Source organism: Canis aureus, chromosome 24 (assembly GCF_053574225.1).
Source record: "Canis aureus isolate CA01 chromosome 24, VMU_Caureus_v.1.0, whole genome shotgun sequence".
Lineage (NCBI taxonomy): Eukaryota > Metazoa > Chordata > Mammalia > Carnivora > Canidae > Canis > Canis aureus.
In genome coordinates this window covers 21,540,795-21,563,665 of record NC_135634.1, presented here as the reverse complement: position 1 = coordinate 21,563,665, position 22,871 = coordinate 21,540,795, and the positions used below count along the sequence as shown (strand labels likewise).

Genomic DNA, 22,871 nt, shown 5'->3' with positions numbered 1-22,871 from the left:
TTTATAAGGTTGAAACTTTTCATAAGACACTATTATTATTTGAATGGTGTATTTGTATCAGTTTCCTAACAGTAATGTAACAAATTACCACAAACTTTGTGGTAACAATACAAATTTATTCTCTTACAGTTCTAGAAGTCAGAAGTCTAAAAATCAAGGTATGTGCTGGGCCCCATTGCTTCTGGGGGCATCATTAGTATATACTAGAGCCAATTATTTATGATATTCTGGCAAGATACTCCATTAGAGTATCTTGGATAGACAGATTATATAGAAGGATTCAGAAGTCATTAGTATGTGTATTTATTTTTAAGTTATTTTTATTTTTTATTTTTGCCAAGGTCTGTTATATATTAGACTCTCATCAGCGGTGGTTTTAGAATTATCTTTTGGAATTATAATAGAACTATTTATTTATATTCAGCCAGTTTTCTTTAGGAAATTGAAGAACCTAACAAAGCCTAAGACTGAATAGAAGCCACCAGAAGGCCTCTTAATGAAAAGTGGAGGTTAGGTGTCTAGGGAAAATATTTTGTATCACAGCCAGAAGATAGAGTACAACATATCCAAAAGGAAAGGAACACAGAAGAAAAAGAAACAGCTATGATACACTGAGTCCTTACCAGGAGTTAATCACTATGCTAAAGATTCCACATACATTATTTACGTATTAAGGTCTCTACACATCCTTAATTCTCAGAGCAATCATTTAGAGACTACTACTTCCCTTTAATGAGGAAAAAACAAAGGCATAGAGGGGCTAAATGACTTGCAGAGGGAGTAATTGGCAGGGCCAAGATGTAAATTCAAGTCTACACCTTAAAAGCCACTAAACCTAACAGATTTTCAACCAACACATGTGCCAAAACACTCTCAGTACTTCCCAGTGATTAACTCATTTTTTTGTATACTAAAAAGATACTGATTCATGAAAGAATATCTAATACCCAACTGCTTATCCTACTGTCTACTTCCATGCTCCCCAGATATTGAGCAGAGACAGAAACAAGCTCTTCCCCTCTGACATCTGTCCTATCCATGAGAGTAGATCTAATCTAAGGCGCCCATTTCTTCTAGGATGTTCTGCTTCCAATCACTGTTAACAGGACTACATGAGCTATGCCAAAAAAAAAAAAAAAAAAAGGGTACCAATACCTTACAAAAAAACATTCACTGTCTCACAACATAATTACGTTTTCCTATGGCTGGGACTTCATATATTATCTTCCCTTCCAGACCACTCTTTGCAGTTCTGAAGAGATATTAAAATAATATCCTTTTTCATCGAAGTGTAACATCTAAAATCTGTACCACCCAATTTCACACTTATATAGTTACTGTCAACTGTGGATCCACATCTTACACCTTCAACTAGACTAACTTTGAGGACAGAATCTATATGGAAAACACCAATAGTTGCTTACTTTACAGTATTCCAATTTCTTCCTTGCTAACAGAATTTTAATTTTGTTTGGTTGGTAATGTGCCCAATTCCAAGGAACAAATTATGATTGTTCTAACCAGTAAGTAATCCCATTCCTCTACATCGGTGATCGGTCTAGGTATGGGCATGTGACCCAATTCTAGCCAATGATATAAGAAGTTTACTGATAGGGTACGAGGAAAAGTATCTTCTTTGATAAGAAAAAGATCAACAAAAATATCCTTTTTTGTACCCTTGCCCCTTCCTTCCTAATTGGTACTCTTTCCTATTGAAAACCACAAATAAAGACATCATCAAACCTTGATGTCAGTGTGCAAAGATGCAAATAAGGTGTTTTTACTTCCTTGAGTTAATCCTATATCCCACATAAAGGGCCAAGAAGCTACTTAAAACACAGAAAAATGGGTGTACTATCAAATTTCACCTGATTTTCTTTTTTATTTTTTTTTAGATTTTATTTATTCATGAGAGACAGAGAGAGAGAGAGAGAGAGAGAGAGAGGCAGAGACACAGGTAGAGGGAGAAGCAGGCTCCATGCAGGGAGCCAGATGTGGGACTCGATCCCGGGTCTTCAGGATTACACCCTGGGCCGAAGGCAGGCGCCAAACCACAGAGCCACCCAGGCGTCCCAAAGAGGAGTCTTAGTAAACACACAGCTTTCTACTAAAATCCTGAAGGGCTATGCCCTAAGAATAAAGTAAGTCAAAATATAGACTAATGCTTAGAAAGTCTGAAACTATGCTTCAGATTCTCTTGATCGTTGTTAATAGGATATTTAATGCAATTTGCTCATCCACTACCCGTCCACCAAGAAAAAAATTAAATACACCATGGTGAATGAAGATACCATCATCCATAGCATCTATAATTTTTTGTATACAATGCCCAGTATTAATCAAAAATTACAAAGCATACCTGATGTCAGAGCCGAAAGGCTGGAAAACAAGAGAAAAAATATGCAACAGATACAGACCCAATATTTGTGTAGAATAATATTCAGGTATGGACTTTAAACAAGTGATTAATATGTTAAAAAAAAAAAAAACAGAATTTCTCCCAGAGTACAGAAATTTATAGGAAATTAATCAAATGGAAATTCAATGGCTGAGAAATATCTGAAATTCAAAACTTGATGAAAACAATGAGATACCATTACACACCTGTTGCAACAGCTAAAATCCAAACTATTGACAACACCAAGTGTGACATGTACGTGGAGCAACAGGATCTCTCTCATTCACTGTTGGTGGGAAGGGAAATGGTACAACCACTTTAAGAAATAATTTGGCAGTTTTTTTACAAAACTAAACATACTCTTACCATATATGATCCAGCTATTACATTCCTTGATATTTACCCAAATGAACTGAAACATCCAAATGAGAAGAAAAAAGATAATACAGAGAAAAGCATAAGAAACACAAGAATCTCAGGGAAAAGATTTTATGCATGTAATTGGAGTCCTAAAAGGAGAGGGGAGAGGGAATGGCAGAAACAATATGTGAGGATACACTGGTCAAAATTATCCAAAGATTTAAAAAAAAAAAAAAAAAGAAAAAGAAAAATCAAGTCACAATTCAGAGGCTCTAATAACCCTAACCAGGATAAATACAAAGAAAACTACACTTAGCAACCCTGATTTTCTGAAAATCAAAAACAAAGAAAAAATTCTTAAAAGCAGCCAAAAGGGAAAAAGATACAACTGATAGCTGACTTCTCAAAAGAAATAACAGAAAGCAAATGACACCAGAATTATATCTTTAAAGTGTTCAAAGGAAATGACCATAGATCTGGACACATATATCTGCAAATATATCCCTATAAAAGTAAGGAGGAAACAAAAGTTTTTACAAACACTGAATGAACTTATTGCTAGCAGTCAGTAACAAAATGAAAATTAATGAGAGTTGTTCAGGCAGAAAGATAATTAACCCAGGCAAAAACATGAAAATGCAGTAAAGGATGAAGAGCAATACAAAATGTAAAGATACAACTAAATCAAAATAGATACTGACAGGGGCGCCTGGCTGGGTCAGTCAGTAGGGTGTCTGCCTTTGGCTCAAGTCTTGATCCCAGGATCCTAGGATGGGGACATGTTGGCCTCCCTGCTCAGTGGGGAATCTGCTTCTCCCTCTCTCTCAGTCCCTCCTGCTGCTTTTGTGCATATACTCTCTCTCTAAAATAAAATCTAAATAGACACTGACATAAAACAATAATATCTTGTGAAATTTAAAATATACACAGAATTAAAACAGACAACAGCAGCACCAAAAGTTGGAGGGGGATCAAATGAGGGAAAATATCCTGAGGTCCTTACATTTTCCATGAAGTGGTTAAAGTACTAATTTATAGAACTAAAAGTCAACAGTGTATGCTACAATCTCTAGAGTAATGCAGCAAACAAAATATAAGACCGTGTCTAACAAAGTACTGCAAAGAATAGAAATAGAGAAAAAGGGCAGCCCTGGTGGTGCAGTGGTTTAGCACTGCCTGCAGCCCAGGGTGTGATCCTGGAGCCCCGGGATCAAGTCCCACGTCAGGCTCCCTGCATGGAGCCTGCTTCTCCCTCTGCCTGTGTCTCTGCCTCTCTTTATCTCTCCCTCTCTTTCTCTCTCTCTCTGTCACTCATGAATAAATCTTAAAAAAAAAAAAAAAGAAAGAAAAAGAAATAGAGAAAAAGAACAGCTATGATAAACGGAAAGCAAATACAAAAACAGATCCGAACTCAAATATATCAGTGATTACATTAAATATAAATGGACTACATGGTTTACAAGTCAATAAAAGACCAATGTGAAAAACAAAACTCATATATATGCTAGGTTTTGGCAAATGGAGAAAGAAATATTTCAGTACAACAGAGCAGAAAGTCCAAAAACAGGCCTAAAGAAATATATCCATTTGATAGATGATAAAGGTACCACTGCAGTACACCGGAGAATGGAAGGTTTTTTAATAAATGGTGCTGAATCAACTAGTTATCCATATGGGGAAAGAAACGGAGTCTAAATCTTTAACTTACATCACATATAAAAATTATTTGCAAGGTAGATTATAAATCTAAATGTGAAAGACACACACACACACAAAACTTCTAGAAAAAAAATCAGCAAATTTCTTCATGGTCCTGAGGTATGGCAGGAGATCTTAAACAGAACACAAAAAAGACAAAAATAAAGGAAAAAATTAACTGGATTTCATTAGAATTGATGGCATCTTCATCAAAAGATTCCATTAAGAATGTGAAAAGGCATACCAGAGTGAGAGAAGACATCTGTAATACAGGTATCTGACAAAGGACTTTTTTTTTTTTAATTTTTATTTATTTATGATAGTCACAGAGAGAGAGAGAGAGAGAGAGGCAGAGACACAGGCAGAGGGAGAAGCAGGCTCCATGCACCTGGAGCCCGATGTGGGATTTGATCCCGGGTCTCCAGGATCGCGCCCTGGGCCAAAGGCAGGCACCAAACCGCTGCGCCACCCAGGGATCCCTGACAAAGGACTCTTAATCAGAATGCATAAATAACTCATAAAATAGGTAAAAAGACTGAAAAGGCAATTCTAAAAAATCAATCTAAAAAGTTAATAAACAGGCAAGAAAGCATTTAAATTCATAAGCCTTCAGACAAATGTAAAATAAAATCAAAATGTAAGAAGACAAAAAAAAAAAAATGTAAGAAGACTGCACCCATACTAGAATAGCCAAAATTTTTAAAACTGAAAAACCAATATTGGTGAAGATGTGACAGAACTAGAAATTTCACACGCTGCTAGTAGAATGAACATGCTATAACTATTTTGGAACTATCTTTAATAAGAGCTAGTACTACTGAGATCCACATACCCTATCACCTAAGAATTCCATTCCAAGGTATAAACCTCACAGAATTGTATATATAATATGCACTAAAATACAGGTGCATGAAAATTCATAACAGCATTATTACTGGTAGCCAAAATTTGAAAGAATAGAAACCTAAATGTCAACCAACAATATATGATGAATAGAACAGAGAAACTGCAACATATTGACGCAATGAGATACTATTTAGCAATGAAAATAAATTAAATAGAAAGCAACACAGATGAATCTTAAAATGTAAATGGCACCAGACACAAAAGAGTATACATAGTGTAATTCCATTATATAAATACCTGTAAACTAATCAATAGAAGTCGAAATAATAATAGTTACCTTTGAAACTGGAAGAGGGAACAAAAAAGAATTCTGAAGGATCATGTAATGTTTCATTTTTCAATTAAGGATAATTATACAGATGTCTTCACTTTGTAGAATTTCCGCACATATAATCTGATGATTGTTAGGATGGTTAATTTTATATGTTATTTTCACTGGACCTAAGGAATGCCCAGATAGCTGGTCAAATATTATTTATGTGTGTCTGTGAGATTCCAGAAGATTCCAGATTCCAGAAGAGATTAGCATTTGATTCAGTAGACTTAAAAACGGTACCCTAAACAATGGCAAGTGGGTATCATCCAGTTAGTTCAGGATCTGAACAGTCCCAAAGGCAGAGAGGAAGAGTGAAATCGCTTTTTGTTGGACATGGGACATCTATCCTCTTCTGCCTTCAGACATCAGCACTTCTGGATCCAGGGCCTTGAGACTCACACCACTGGCTATCCTGGTTCTCAGCCTCTGTGTTTGGACTAGAACTACAACACCAGCTTTCCTGAGCTTCTAATTTGCAGATGACAGATTGGGGGACTCAGCCTCCACAAACATGTGAGGCAATGTTTCATAATAAATCTCTTTCTGGATATTTATGTATGGATATTAGGTTCTATTTCTCTGAGGATCCCAATTACCGTCATACATCTCCATATTATGTTATATTTAAAATTTTAAGATTTCCCATATTGAAATAAGATCCCATATCCCATCTTAAATCCATATTTAAGATTTTCTTTTGGGGTAATGAAAATGTTTTGGAACTAGAGAAAAGTGGTAGCTGCATTGTGAATGTGCTAAATGCCACTGAACTGAGTATCTTAAAATGGCTATTTATGTTATATGAATCAACTCAATTCAAAAATAAGTAGTTACCCAAAAACCTCAATAATATATAATTAGTAGTCATTAATTACTACAAATATTAAAAGCTGTAATGCCAAACTTACCAACTGCTGTGTCACCATCTAACAAATTGTCATCTTCAGAAGTTTGAAAGTCCATAATAACACCTGCTCCATCTAAAAGCTCCTCATCACTACTTGCACTTGTTATACTATTGTAGCTGTTTCTATAGTACCCTCTATGGAACAGCTGCTCAGACTCCATTTAGCTGTCTGATTATCTGGAAAAAAAAAAAAAAAAGGAAAAATGGTTTTAACATTTTCCCAACATCTAATAAAAATCACCTCGTTTAACATGACAAAAAGAAACTTCTGATTTCAATATACAAAAATACTAAGGTCATACACTGTAACAAAAGCTAACTCTATGTCTTTGAGGATGACTTAATCATTCTATTCTTACTATGCAGCTACAAATAAGAATGAAGAATTTCTTCAGGTAGTAGTATAAAACAATCTGCAAGATCAATGGTTAAGTTAAAGTACAAAGAAGTAGGGCGCCTGGGTGGCTCAGTCAGTTAATGATTTTGGCTCAGGCCATGATCTCATGAATTGTGAGATCAAGTGGGCATTGGGCTCCATGCACAGCAGCAGTCGGCTTGGGATTCTCCCTCCCTCTCCTCCTCCCTATGCCCTTCCCCCAACTTGCACACATTTGTACTCTCTCAAATCGATCAATCAATCTTAAAAAGAAGTACAAAGATGTGTTTAAGATATTCTACAATATATGTGGGGGGTTTTTACCAGGAAAAAAACAGAGGAGTTGTGGGGAGAGGAAAAAATACAATGTATAATTAATTGCTTGTGTACATACAGACTGTATCTGGAGGGATTCTCAAGTTGCCTACAGGAGAAAGGAACAAAATGGCTGAAGTACCAAGTCCAAAAGGGAGACTTTTTGTCTCTTTTGTGTATTTTATCAGATGCAAGTACTAATTTTTAAAATGCTATAATTAAAAATTTTTTTAATATTAATTTCATTCTTTTTATTTTAAAATTAAAATTTTCAGAGTTCATAGTCAAATATCAGACACTGAAAATATAAGTAACAATTTTCATTTTTTCAAAGCAGATAATACCAAAAATGCTTGTTTTCATTGTTCTTACTCTCTATGCTTTAAAAACAATAATACTCCTAGTTTTTTTTTTTTTTTTTAAATACATCTACCTACTTGCTCAATATCTAAACTAAATGAGAGGGGATCCCTGGGTGGCTCAATGGTTTAGTGCCTGCCTTGGTTTGGCCCAGGGCCTGATCCTGGGGTCCCGGGATCAAGTCCCATGTCGGGCTCCCTGCATGGAGCCTGCTTCTCACTCTGCCTGTGTCTCTGCCTCTCTCTCTCTCTGTGCCTCTCATGAATAAATAAATAAAATCTTAAAAAAATAATAAATTAAATAAATGAGAGTTCAAGATATTAGCAATAGACTTGAAAGGTTCACGTGTGGGACTTGAAAGATACAGTCATAAAAGCAGTCAAACGAGTAAGCCTTGTAAGACGAGAATAATATGTAATAAGTACATATAAAAATAAAAGATAATAGCAATAAGCATACTCCAATTCTAGTGGTGAATTCTTACACTGAAGACTTTAAGTGTTTTAAGACAATCTCCTGTCCTCAGTAAACTGTCCTTTTGCACAGGGAAAAATAACCTCAAAGAGCTATAACAATCAAAATTATTTGTAAAGATTTTACACTTTTAGAAAAAATAAAATATTGCCAAAAACTCTTTTTACCAGATTATACAAATTTCCTAACTTACAGACTTCTTTACAGAAGGTGAAGGTTTGTGTACTCCTTGAAAACATGTCTATTCTCAGCATCTGGTATAGTGACTAGTACATAACATAATAGTAAATGTCAAAACATCAAATTGTTATTCAGTCATGGATTACAAAGAAAAACATATATTCACTGCTTTACAACTTCATTAGTTTTATGGTTACCTCTACCAAAGACAGCCTAGTATAACTTACTAGAGATTTGTTAGAATATACTAATAAAGCAAGTGTTTTATATTTAAGGTAAATGTTAGAATAGTACGAAAATAACCATTCATGCTAAGAACTTTGCAGTGTCTATAGAGGCAATCAAATAAAATACTGTGGCCATTGAGTAAATAGCCAAAATCCTTTTAAAAAAATAAGCGTGAAAAATTCCAAGAATCATTTTAATTTTGCTGTATCAAAGCATGTATGCTAAGATCTTGGAGAGAACACAAACATTCTATTCTTCACTTCTTTACCTCATGATCAGACTAGAAGGGCTTAAGACACGTGATAATATACATCAATGAACATTAGTTGGAAGCTATGTATCACTAAGAAATTAAAATAATTACAAATGTCCGTCTACTGGGACCTCAATCAGCAAGTTCCAGATATCTTCTCCATGTATCCCTCAAAGTTTCTCAAAAACAATGATAACTGACAACTTAACTCTTTCAAAATGTTTTGAAAACTTATTTTGGGGGCACTCGGATAGCTCAGCCAATTAAGCATCCAACTCCTGATTTTTGGCTCAGGTCATGATCTCAGGGATAGAGATGGGTGTGGAGCCTGCTTAAGAGTCTCTCTGTTCCTCCCCCACATCTGCCCGCCTCCCTCCCTCTCCTCTCTTAAAAAAAAATTAATTTCACCAATACCTCTGAGACATCTAGACTTGACATCTTTATAACAAGAGCAACCAATTCTGTTTCAAAAGTTTATTAAACTCAGGCCTGCATGGGTTATTATTTCTATAAATTTGATAATTTAAAAACTATATTTTTCTTATTAACCTAGGAACCTATAGGGCTGTACACCGATCACTCTCACTAGCCTTGGAACATGGCCAGTCCAAATTTAGATGTGCTCAAAGGTAAAATACCTATCAGATTTCCTAAGGCTCAATACAAAAAAAAAAAAAAAAAAAAAAAAAGTCAAATATTCTAATAATTTTATGTTGATTCTATGTTGAAATAATATTTTAGATATATTAAGTAAATTAATGTTTTCTTTTTATCTTTTTAATATGGCTACAAAATTTTAAATTACATGTGGCTCACAGGTGCAGCAAAAACATTGCACTGAACAGCACTGCTACACAATATTCAAAATTCTATGGGAGCATAAAGGAAATGCACAGAAGAACTCTAGATGCCAGTGATAAATCTTTTTAAATTCTAAATTCTATTCCCAGGCTTGTTCACAAAAGGCTATTTAAACCATAATATGGCAGCTGATATTTTGCATATTAAAAAAATGAAAATACTAGTCATCTTTTCAATTGTCAAAAATATATTTGAAATCATTTCAAAACATTAAACACACAGTAGCCTGCAAAGGTTATTTATTAGAAATAACCTATGAAAATCTCCAGGGATAAAGCCTAGGCTACTGCAATAAATTCCTAAATGATCTATATACAATCAACTTGACACCCTCTATCTAATCTGATCTTCATACTGCAGCCAGCACCGTCTTTTAAAAGAAAGCCTCATCAGCAATCTCTCCCCACTCCATGGATTAAGGTCCTAATCACGTCTCACTTACCTTAACAGGCAAGACCCTCTGCAGCCTAGCCCTCTGCTTAGCTTTGAAGTGTGTACTTGCAGTACTCTAGACTCACTGGTCTTCCTCTCAGTCCTATAAGGCTGTTTCCTGTCTCATAGTTTCTCAGCGTGGAACATACCCTCTCCTCTCCATCCAACTAACTTCCTTCATATTCTTCAGCTCTCACATGAATTGTCTATTTATTTAACAAATGCTTTAACAGAGTTTACTATATGTTTGATATCATCAACTTTGACACAAATTAACTCGTTTATAGATGGATTAAATACAATCACAATCCTAAAGCTTACATACTACTACCATATGCATTTAACAGATGAGGAAACTGAGGCGCAGAGTTTAAATAACTTGCCCAAAGTCATGGAACTAGTAAAGAAAGCCTCTCTGACCTACTCATTACCTGGGCAAATCTCTCCTGACTAGGTCAAATTTTCATTGTTAGTTCTTAGATCTTTCCTTGTATCACTCACTACAGTTGTAACACTACACTTATTTATGCATTTACTTAACGTCTTCCCAACTATGATGTGTATCACAAGATCTGGCACAGTGTCAATTTTTGTTCAATATTGCATATTTGATGGTCATTAGCACATTACCTGGCACATATTAGGTGTTCAATATTTTTATTCAACTTTTAGAAGTAATTAGGATTTCACACGCAGTTGTAGTACATCATACAGATATCCTGTGTACCCTTTACTCAGTTTCCACCAATGGTGATATTCTGCAAAACTACAGAACAATATCATAATCCAAATACTGACACAGATAGTACAGTCAATATACAGAACATGTCTATCACCACAATAATCCCTCATGTTACCCTTTTATAGCCACACCTATTTCTTCCAGCCCCACCACCACCCTCTCTTTAACCCCTGGCAACTCATAATCTATTTTCTATTCTTAGAATTTTGCCATTTCGAGTATGTTATATAAATGGAATCATACAGTATGTTACTTTTTGGGATGAGCTCTTTGCACTCTGCATAATTCTCTGGATGTTTGCTCATGTTATTGTATGTATCAATAGTTCTTCCCTTTATATTGTCGAGTAATAGTTCACGGTCTGGATGTACCATGGTTTAACCATTCACCCAATGAAGAATATATGGCTCTTTTCTAGGTTTTGGGTATTATGAATCACGCTGCATGCCCACAGGCTTTTGTGTGAACTTAAGTCTTCATTTCTCTGAGACAGAAGTCGAAGAGTGCTGGGCAGCCCAGGTGGCTTAGCGGTTTGGCACCGCCTTTGGTCCAGGGCGGGATCCTGGAGACCCAGGATCGAGTCCCACGTCGGGCTCCCTGCATGGAGCCTGCTTCTCCCTCTGCCTGTGTCTCTGCCTCTCTCTCTCTCTATCTCTAATAAATAAAATCTTAAAAAAAAAAAAAAAAAAAGGTCGAAGAGTGCAATAACTGGGTCATATGGTATGTTTAGTTTTTTAAGGAACTGCCAGTTTTACATTCCTACTAACAATAAATATATTAGTGATCCAGTCTCTTCACATACCAGTACTTCCTGTTAATATTTAAATATTTAAAAAATATTTGAGAAAGAGAGAGAGAGAATGTGCAAGAGGCAGCATGAGGTGGGGTGGAGAGAGCAAAGGGAGAAAGAGAAAGACTCCCCACTGAACAGGGAGTTCAACTCAGGGCTTGATCCTAGTATCCTGGGATCATGACCTGACCCCAAGAAAGACGCTTATCTGACTGACCCATCCAGTCACCTCATCAACATTTTTTATTTTAGTCATTCTGATAGGTGTGTAGTGATAGCTCATTGTAGTTTTCATTTGCATTTCCCTAATGGCTAATCATGTTGAACATCTTTTTATGTGCTTATTGCTATCTGCCTATCCTCTTCAGTGAAATGACTATTCATATATTTTGCCCATTTTCTAACTGGATAGCTTTTTTACTGCTAAGTTTTATACTTTAGAATACATATTCTAGATGCTAGTCCTTTGTCAGATATGTTGTTTGCAAATATTTTTTCCCACTCTGTAGTTTTTTTTTTTTAAAGTAATCTTTATACCCAACATGGGGCTCAAACTCACAATCTCGTGATCAAGAGTTTCATGCTCCCCCAACTGAACCAGCCAGATACCCCTGACTTTCCTCTTTTTGATAGGGTCCATCATGGAACAAAAATATTTAATTTTGATGAAGTTCAATTTATCAACTTTTCCTTTATGGATTATGCTTTGTCATCTAAAAAATCTACTTCCCAGGGACGCCTGGTTGGCTCAGCAGTTGAGTGTCTGCCTTTGGCTCAGGGCATGATCCTGAGTCCCGGGATCGAATCCCAAATCAAGCTTCTTGCATGGAGCCTGTTTCTCCCTCTGCCTAGGTCTCTGCCTCTCTCTGTGTCTCTCTTGAATAAATAAATAAATAAATAAATAAATAAATAAATAAATAAATAAATAAATAAATAAAATCTTAAAAAAAAGATACAGGTTGAAGTCTTTTTTTTTTTTTTTTTTTAATGTGTGGATGCCCAATTGTTCTAGCACCATAGCAGAAAAAGGGTATCTTTCTCTCACTGATTTGCTTGTTTTTGTACTTTTTTTTTTTTTTGGCCTTTGTCAAAAATTAATTGGGCATATTTGTGTGTGTATAGTTGAGAGTTCTATATTCTGTTCCACTGATCTATTTGTCTATACCTACAGTAATACCATGCAGTCTTGATTACTCTAGCTATGAAATAAGCCTTGAAATTGGATAAATTTGTCACACTTTAGGGATGCCTGGGTGGCTCAGTGGTTGAACACCTGCCTTTGGCTCAGGGCGTGATCCCGGACTCCCGGGATCAAGTCCCACATCGGGCTCCCTGCATGAAACCTGCTTCTCCCTCTACCTATATCTCTGCCTCTCTCTGTGTCTCTCATGAACAAATATATAAAATCTTTAAAAAAAAAATTGTCACACTTTACTCTCATTTTTCAAAATTGCTTTACCTATTCTAGTGTCTTTGCCTTGCCATATAAATTTTATAATCTTATCTACATCTACAAAATCTTGCAGGGTCAATTTTTATTTCTACTATGAATAAATAACAAATGCATTACAAACGAATGGCCCATCACTACTCACATGCTATATGCAAGCTCGAATTCAACAAGACAGAAGCTGAATCAATATTTGCCCCAAATTTGCTTGTCCTCCTACACTCCCTATCTCAGCTTACAGTATCATAATCTCATAGCCAAAATGAGTTTTTGGAATCCCTTATTAATTTATTTGACAACCATTTCCTCAGTCCCCATCATGTACCAGGCATAAAGCCAGGTACTGTGATAATAAGTAAAATACGGTCCCTATTATCAAAGCAGTGAAGGTAAAAGACATACAAATAACCACAGTATGATAGAAGTTTATCACAGGAGAGGTATACACAGGTATTTGATAACAATGAAAAGGAATAAGCATGCCAGCTAGAAAAGTCTGTGAACATTTAATAAAGGGAATGTTTAAGCTGAGTATTGAAGGATTAGGATGAGTGAACTGGGCTAACTCTGAGGTGAAAAGTCAATATAGACCAAAAAAAGTACATGCAAAAACATAGCAACATAATAACAAAACCTGCTTGGGCAGCTTAATTAAGAGATAAGGAACTGGAGAGTATCTGGAGAGGTGGGCACAGGCCAGATCAGAAAGTTAGGAGCTGATCCATTATGCTAAGGAACTTATTCACTCATTTATACATTGAAGAAATCATTAAGAGTTTTTAAGACCAACCACATGGCCAAATATGAATTTTAACAGGCCAACAGTAGCAGCAGTATGGAACATAGAAGAGCAAGAGACTGAAAGGGGAGTTAGGTGATCGTAATTCCAGCAGAACCTTGAACAATCCTAAATATGAGATACCGAAGGCATAATTAACCTAAGAGATCAAAATATGGAGTAAAATGAATTTTGAGAAGTATTTAAGAAGACATGGTAACTAATAAACTGTGAGGAACAATGAAGAAGAAATCTAAAATATCTGCTAGGTTTCTGACTTGACTAAATTGATTCAAAACAGTTGGAAGAAACAAATTTCAGTCTCCTACATCTTATGGGACTTAAGATCAGAGTGTTCTTTCCAACTACAGAATTACACATCCAGGATTTTTTCCTATTGGGCCAGACTACGATGAAAGGAATGGTTACCTTCATTCAGTACACCAATCCAGCACCCAAACACCAGAACTGGGAGGTAGGAAGCAGAAAGAGGAACACCTTGTGAATCTGTGGCTAAGCGACTCACATAGCCTGTAGGTACACCAATTTTCCATAGCTCCCAACAAAGTTTTGCCTCTTTCATAAAGAAGAGTAGGTAGGAGGACACCTGGGTGGCTCAGCAATTGAGCATCTGCCTTCGACTCAGGGCGTGATCCTGGAGTCCCGGGATCGAGTCCTGCATCGGGCTCTCTTCATGGAGCCTGCTTCTCCCTCTTTCTATGTCTCTGCCTCTCTCTGTGTCTCTCATGAATGAATAATTTTTTTAAAAAAAGAGGTAAGGCTAAGGACCATGGCTAAGTTTCAAAGGTGTATCAGTCAGCTATCTGGCTGGCTAGTAAGCTAAATAGAAAAAAAGGCATAATCTCAGTGAAAACAGAAAAATCCCAAATATTAGCAACTAGAAAGATGGACAAAAGTTTCATGAGCAGTGATGGCAGAAAAGTAAAATGATGACCAAGCTAGCCTTTTGTAAGGAGCATTTTTCATATTAATACTTTTAGCATCTCACATAAATATTCTAACAGTATTGCTAAGTACTGATTAACAATCAAAACATGACACTGAATTTCAATATAACCACTCATTCATTAACTTATGTTTACAGAATAGCTACTAATGTATTAGAAACTGTAAAAAATATAAACACAATTTTTATTTTTTAAAGCTTTATTTTTTCAAGTAATCTTTACACCCAATGCAGGGCTCAAACTCACAACCCTGAGTGCAGGAGTCATTGCATGCTCTACTGACTGAGCCAGCCAGATGCCCCTACACACAAGTTTTACCAATTAATGGCATCATATTTGCATAGGCCTTATAGCTTTCAGTAAAGTTCAGCATAAACTTCATTACTGTCCTCAAAAGAGATGTAATACTTTCCTATAGGGTAATGTACAGCCACACTAAAAAGCAATACGTCAGAAATGTCACAGAACACACCAGTAGTGTTCTCTAAGAGCTCAGAAAAAAAGAGTTCTCATCCCAGGGTGACTGATGGTGAGAAGCCTTCTCTGGAAGAGAGACACACCAGAGTTTGACCTTAAAAGGTAAGTGGGATTTTATGGGGCAGAGATCAGAGAAGTTAACTGAAGCAAGACTACCGACATGAAACAAGTTTTGGAGCCAAGAAGGCAACAAAAATATTTGAAGATGAGTATGTGCACAAAATACAAGTCCAGTAAAAAGTTTCATGGTCAAATATGCTTGGGTAATAGAGCATACCCCATTCTAGAATTGTAAAGGCTACAGCATTGGAAAAGCTCTCGAGAAAACCTGTAGTAAACACTAATTTCATGAATTAAAGTTATGAAAAGCTTTTCAAATGTATTTTACCAAAGAATGAGCCCTCTGCCCCCTACAACATCATGAGACTGAGGTCAGAATATCACAGTAGCAAGAAAGAATTTATTCTGTACAAATTGTCACCACATACAAGATATGACCATAATGAAACTGATTTCTCCCAAAAGCAGTATTACTTGATATTTTATCTCTATTATTAAGTTAGCTGCATGTACAAATTGCTGTGCTGACATTTTTCTTCAAAAAAAAGTATTAGGGATCCCTGGGTGGCGCAGCGGTTTGGCGCCTGCCTTTGGCCCAGGGCACGATCCTGGAGACTCAGGATCGAATCCCACGTCAGGCTCCTGGTGCATGGAGCCTGCTTCTCCCTCTGCCTGTGTCTCTGCCTCTCTCTCTCTGTGTCTATCATGAATAAAAAAAAAAAAAAAAAAAAAAAAGTATTAAATGGGCAGCCCTGGTGGCCCAGTGGTTTAGCGCCGCCCTCGGCCAGGAGTGTGATCCTGGGGACCGGGATGAGTCTTGTGTCGGGCTCCCCGCAGGGGGGCTTCTTCTCCCTCTGCCTGTGTCTCTGCCTCTCTCTGTGTCTGTCATGAATAAATAAAATCTTTTTTTTTAAAGTATTAAATGAATAACCCTCTAAAAGAAGGAAATATCTTCTCTGAAGAAAGTTTCTTAGATTCAAAAAAAATTTTAGAGCCACCCATAAGTTAAATAGTAGATAATTTTAAAAGTAAAAACATAAATATAAGGCTTAGACTATAAGACAAAAGAAAGGTAAACAATAATCCCACAAAAAAAGATGATGTGGAAGACTTACACTTTGAAAACAAAATAATCTTCTTGACTTTACAAGACTGTTTACTTCTCAAAAGATCCCTGGGTGGCTCAGCGGTTTAACTACTTCTCAAAAGAGCAAGAAATATATTTAGTTAACTGGTTCCAAAGTTGCAGATAAAATCTCTCTGTATTTCCAGCTGTGCAAAATGGGCAGTTTCCCTGCACAGGTTTGATCCTACATTTTATACCTAACTGAAAAACAGTCATCTTTAAAAATCAAAATGAGCCATAGCCACGTTATATATACATGTGAATGTGCGCATCAGAAAACACACACAAAAAGAGTATTATTTTAGAACGAAGGTTTCAAAAATTATTTTCCAGAGTTTCTGTAACTTTATATAACTTTCATAACTGAAAAATAAACGAACTGATGGTGCCGTATCTCTCATCCTAAGTTTTCTTCTAGCATTTTGCCTAGCCTTATGTGAAATACAATGCAGCCATTGAGAGCAAGAGCTCTAAAATCACACTACCAGTTGTGACACTTACTGAGACCTTGGGCAAGTTAACTAAATCCTCTATGCCTCAGTTTCCACATTTCCACTGTATGACAGGAAAACAAAATATTTCCTGGGGTTGGTGTGGTAGTTGAGACAATCCACAAAACACACTTAGGAATGATCCTAAAACACAGAATTCGCTCAATTAAAAAAATTGCTCAATAAATATTAACACTTATCATATGGTTTAGATCACTGCTGACAAGTTTGACTAGAAACTCAGATGAAAGTTCTACAAAGCAGTGAGAGTGGCCAAATGCCACAGGATACTGCTTTGGTATGTGACCCACCACAGAGATCAAATCTGACTTCCTGAGTGGTCTGAAAATTATTACCAACATGTCACAGGACAGGAAATGGAAAGCCTATCATCGACACAACCTGGAAAATAACCAATTTATTAATATAAAACTACAACCTCAGCAAATCTGTTCCCCTGAACTGTATATACCCCTTCCCAAGTTGGATTTTACATTCTTAATGAGCTATGTATGACTGAAAACACATGCTTAAAACACAATTTCCAAGCTATAAGTACTATACATTTAAATTGACTTAAAATAATGTCACCCATTTTCCAAGCAAAGAATCAGTCTTTGAAAAGTGTGGGAGTCAGGGTGTGGGAGGGAGATGCCTTGGATTGTGCCAATAGTGGCTGTTCCTATCAACCAGAGGTCATAAAAACACTCAATTTGAGAAAACATCTGTAGGTCACACTTCCGATTTTTAAGCCACACTATGTAACGACAATCAGCAGGATTGGTGAAAGATGAAAATTAACTTTTATGATGAAAATCAACTATACATTCACATTCTTATATGTACTCTTGAGCTACACAGATCATATTCTCTAGTGATTCACAAAGGCACATAAAATTCACTAATTTTAACATCAGTTAAATTATTTCCATACTAACCTCATCAAGAAAAGAATCTTATTTAAAAAAAAAAGAATCTTATAAATTAAACTGTTCAGAAATTAAAGGTAAAGCATTTCTGGAAAGATTCAATAATCAATGACAAAGCCACAATGATGCTGAAGTAAATTGTATGGCTCAAAAAAGTTTACGGTTTGCAGAACTGAACTTTCAAATTACAAGAAAAAAAAGATTCAATTCTTAAAAACAAGGTTTTTTTTTTTTTTCCTCCAAAAGAAAGAAGAAATCTCAGAAATCTTATACACATATAAGGTATAATCTTCCTGTGCTCCAGTTTTAAATAATATACAAATAAAGCCTATTATATGCAAAACTAAAACTTGAGATTCTAAGGTAGTTTCTGATCCAGGTTTATGATCAAAACAAATGTTTTATATCTACACGAACTAGGTCTTGATATACACATAAATTCAGGCTAAAGATAGAAAAACTGAATAATAACTTTAAATTTTGGGCAATTTTACCGCAAGTTAAAACCCACTATCTTGAGTTCAATATTAATCTTTCCTGGAACCTACTTCCACGGTATTCAAAGGCCCTTCTGCAGTTCCTAAAGGAAACAGGAGAAATCTCCAGGATGTCGAGGATACGTATACGCCTGATCATTTAGGCTGCCTGTTCTAAGATGAACCAAGACGAGAGCCCTGGCATCACAGCTGACCCAAACCCGTGAACGTGCCAGGTCACTCACCTTGCAGCTCAGAGGCATAGCAAAATCCGTGGCTGTTTTTTGCGCTGCCTTTGGATTCTGCATCTGTTCCAAACCTAAAAACCTAGCTACCCTGGGAGCTCCACCTGGAGACGGCTGGACTCCACGGACACTACTGCAGTTTAAACGGTACCTTGGATTTTCTACTGATGAAGTTACGGAAATTTTGCCAGGCGGGACCTTTTTTGTCCTCCTCCCAACACGGGAGCAGCATTAAGTTCAATCCGCTTCCTTCGGAGGGCCCTAGAGTCAACTGCTTCCACCCCACATTAAAAAATAAAAATCTCCAACCTCACTTCCCTCTTAAGAGACTCAAACTGAACCCGTGCTCCGACTCGGAAACGAAAAAGACTATGCCTTTCAGCCCAGCACACCCTCCGGCCTCATTACGCAACCCAATTCCCGGCCGCGGACGGACTGGGACTGGGAAAAGGGGCTGTGGGCTCCGGACCAGCCCGGCGCCGAGCCGCGTAAGGGGAGCCCGACAGGTGCGTCTGCGCGTAACGTCAGCGCGCCGACGTGAACGGCCGCTCGGCGTCGGGCCGCCGAGGCCGTCCTCCGCCGGCCGCGCCGATTGGGTGGAGTGAGGCGGTGGGCGGGGCTGCGGCGGCGGGGGGAGGGGAGGGGCCGGGCGGGGTGTGCGCCCTGCGGGGCGGCCCGGGGCGCGAGACCTTCTCCCGCAGCCCGCTCTCGTCGCTCACGCTTCGCGGGTGGCCCCGCCGGTGACCTCTCGGAGGGGCGGGAGGCGGCCGCCTCGGGGAACGTTCTCGGAAGGCAGTTCCCGGCATCTCCCGGAGCTCCCCGCTCCACGCCGGCGGGAGAGACCGGAGCCGCGCGGAAAATCACCGCCAGCTGTGGTCCCGAAACAGACGGAGAGAAGTGGCCTCGGGCGCCGGGTTTCGCCTGCGTGCGGGCGGCCGGCGGGGGTGCAGCGGGCTCAACGCGCTCTCCGTGTGGTTGAGGGTCCTGAGCCCGACACACCTGTAGTTTAACCCAGCTCAAAAATGATGCTTGGAAATCAGCTATTGGGGAAAATGTGCCATTCGAGGATTTTACACGGTGGACTTGAATGTATTCACCTTCATTAAATTAATGTGTGCCGGCCAGCATTCGTGAACCCGACCCCCGAGCTCATAGGGGTTTACGTTGCGGTGCAGTCCTGAGCCCTCCCCTGGGACAGCAGTGTGAGAAGAAGCCTTCCCGGAGGAGGTGACGTCTGATCTGCAATTTGGGAAAAGTTGGGGCAGAGGGAGGAGCAAACAACCTGGTAGGAACGGCAGGCAAGGGAGGAGGAAATGGAAAGTTAGTTCTATGTTATCCTGGCGTTACTTGGATATAATATGCACGATGTAGCCTGGGGATAGTGAGTCGAGATGCTGATGCAGAAGTCAGCGGTTATGCCGAAGAGTTTGTGTTTTACCGTAGGTAACTGGATGGTTGGAGAGCTTTGTAAGTAGTTTTTCCCCCAAGGTTGTTTTGAAAATATCCGTGGGGCACCTGGGTGGCTCAGTGGATTAAGCCTCTGCATTGGACTGAGGTCATGATCTCAGGGTCCTGGGATAGTCCCACCTTGCGCCCCAGGTGTTGGGGCTCTCTGCTTAGCAGGGAGCCTGCCTCTCTCCTCCCTCTGCCTGCTGCTCTCCCTGCTTGTGCGTTGGCTCTCTCTCTCTGTGTCAAATAAAATCTTTAAAAAATAATAATAATAAGGGGATCCCTGGGTGGCTCAGCGGTTTAGCGCCTGCCTTTGGCCCAGGGCGTGATCCTGGAGTCCCGGGATCGAGTACCGCGTCGGGCTCCTGGCATGGAGCCTGCTTCTCCCTCGCCTGTGTCTCTGCCTCTCTCTCTCTATCATGAATAACTAAATAAATAAATCTTTAAAAAATAAAATAAAATTTAAAAATAAAAAATATCCAAACAGCCAGAAAACCTGAATCATGGACATTGCATGCCCATATTCAGCGGGTTTTCATTTCTTTAAAGTATATGATAAATACTAAAAACTTATGTTTGTGATGTCTAAATTCCACTTAAAATAGCTGAAAATGACATTGATATGGACATGACAGGATCAGTCACCGACATTAAAAAATTCTGCAATATTTTGCTTCATCTACATTAGGATTTTCCCCCCTGAAGCATGTAGAGTAGGATGCAGACATTACACATTATCCTTAGATACTTAAACATGCATCTCCTAAAAGTAACATCTTCCCCAACACCACTAGGACAATTAGCAGTAAGTCCCTGATATCTAATAACTAATCATATTTAAATTTTGCCAGTTGTTAAAAACATATTTGCAGCTTTTTTTTCAAACCAGAATCCAATCAGGTTTCAAGCATTGCATTTATGTTTCTTAAATCTTTTAATCTTCAGCTCCTACCCCAATTTTTCATGATACTGATGTTTTAAAGAGAGCAAGAATGTTGTCTTGTAGAATGTTGCACATTAGTATTTTTTTTAGTTTTTCAAATTAAGAGTAAGCAATGGCTATTATAGGCTATGTTCCCTCAAAAGATTCTCCCCCACCCCATAAATATGACTTCATTTGGAAATATATTCTTTACATGTGATCTGGTAAGGTAATTAGGATGGGCTAATTCAATGTAATTAGTGCCTTTATAAGAAGAGACACAGACAGGAGTATGGCTATGTGAAGATGGAGACAGAGATTGGAGTTAGGCTGTCAAAAGCTAAAGAACAGTTGGGGCTACCAAAGCTGGAAGAAACAGCTTCAGAATTCAGAATTCTTCCCTGGAGCCCTTGAAGAGAGAGTGTAACCTTATGGACACCTTAATCTTCAGACTTCCAGACTCCAGCACTGAGAAAATAAGCTTCTGCTGTTTTGATCTCCTCAGTTTGTGTTACTTTGTTACAGTAAGGTTAAGAAGCTAAAGTAATGACTTTAAACATTTTGAAACAACATAGGAAATACAAACTGAAAGTTGATGTCCTCCACAACCTGACCAACCTTAGTGTCACTGCCCACAAAAGAATACTAAAGTATATCTTGGGGAACTTTCTAGGCACATACAAAGATATACATATTAAAATACAGGAAGATTTATTCACCAGAAGCCCTGTTGAGAGATATCTGCCTTGGCTTGACCAAATACACTTTTTTAAGATTTTATTTATTTACTTGACAGCACAAGCAGGGGGAAGCAGTGGCTCCCCGCTGAGCAGAGACCTGACAGGGGGCTCCATCCCAGGACCCTGAGATCATGACCTAAGCTGAAGGCAGACATTACCCAGCTAAGCCACCCAGGTGCCCCTTGGCCAAACATTTTGATAACTATTTAGGGTAGAAGACCCTAGATCTGAATCACCTGGTTCCTAGAATTCAGGGAAGAGCGTGAAGCTGCTTGGTATGAAGTAAGAAGACTTTGTTTTCCTTTTGAGAAGGGAAAGGGAAGGAAATGAGCCAGGTTGCCCCAGAGAAGGAATGGAGTAAATAAAGTGTTAGAAAATAATTTGCCATCAAGTGTTTTACAATGGGATGTGCAACAAAACTGTCTTCTTTGACTCCCTACTAAGTTTTTATTAAACTGTGTATTACACACCAGTGCTTTTGACTATGTACACTTCTTGGGCCCTCTAGTACAAGAGAGTAATGAATATCTGACTTACATATTTATCTTGTATCTTCAAAGCACATAGCATTCTATAAGCATTAATATCATCAACATTCTAGATTCAACTCTTTTTTGATAGCTGCATAATCAGGGTCCTGGGAGAATATATTTGTGGCTACAGGACTGAGATCCCTGCTTTCTTACTAGCTATCAACCAAGATTGCTCTTAGTTCCTACAGACTATCCTCAATTCCTAACTTCATGGCCCTCTCACAAAATAGCAGCTTACCTGCCTTCAAAGCCAGCAGAATTTCTCTTGAGTCTCTCTGACTTCTTTTTAGGAGTCACCTAATTAGGTCAAGCCTGCCCATCATCTAGTTTTTTATTAGTTGAAAGCCAATTGATTAATAACCTTTTAATGGAAGTGAAATCCCTATATTCATAGTCCGGCCCACACTGAAGGAGAGGTAATTATACATCAGCACATGGGAAGCTTGACACCATCCCAGATTTCTGCCTGCCACAATCTACCCTCTAGCCCCTGGTGATTTACAAGTAAAATATTCACCCTTTTCCAAAGTTCTGATTGGCCTCATCCTAATCTAAATATCATCAACTCAAAGTCCAAAATCTCTTCCAAATCAGATGAAGATGAGGCTTCTTAATCTATTAATTCTTCATC

At 38.1% G+C, this 22,871-nt stretch overlaps 2 protein-coding genes across 5 annotated transcripts in view; one reads left to right on the top strand and one right to left on the bottom strand.

Annotated features, from left to right (window-relative positions):
- The window catches only part of CLCN3 (chloride voltage-gated channel 3), an 87,886-nt gene extending 68,769 nt beyond the window's left edge, over window positions 1-19,117 (bottom strand). For 2 of the 4 annotated variants that reach the window (XM_077868540.1, XM_077868542.1), the window contains exons 1-2: window positions 18,597-19,117; window positions 6,587-6,762 (exon numbers count right to left, since the gene is read on the bottom strand). In XM_077868540.1, the coding sequence (XP_077724666.1) occupies window positions 6,587-6,746 (160 nt within the window). In that variant the 5' untranslated portion in view covers window positions 6,747-6,762; window positions 18,597-19,117. Of the gene's footprint in view, window positions 1-6,586; window positions 6,763-18,596 lie in introns of those variants that run through there. The other 2 variants (XM_077868545.1, XM_077868544.1) reach the window with 2 other exon arrangements.
- Window positions 19,118-19,279: 162 nt separating this feature from the next.
- The window catches only part of NEK1 (NIMA related kinase 1), a 230,825-nt gene continuing 227,233 nt past the window's right edge, over window positions 19,280-22,871 (top strand). The window contains exon 1 of the mRNA XM_077868525.1: window positions 19,280-19,823. The gene's annotated coding sequence lies outside the window, so the exon portion shown is untranslated. The remainder of the gene's footprint in view (window positions 19,824-22,871) is intronic.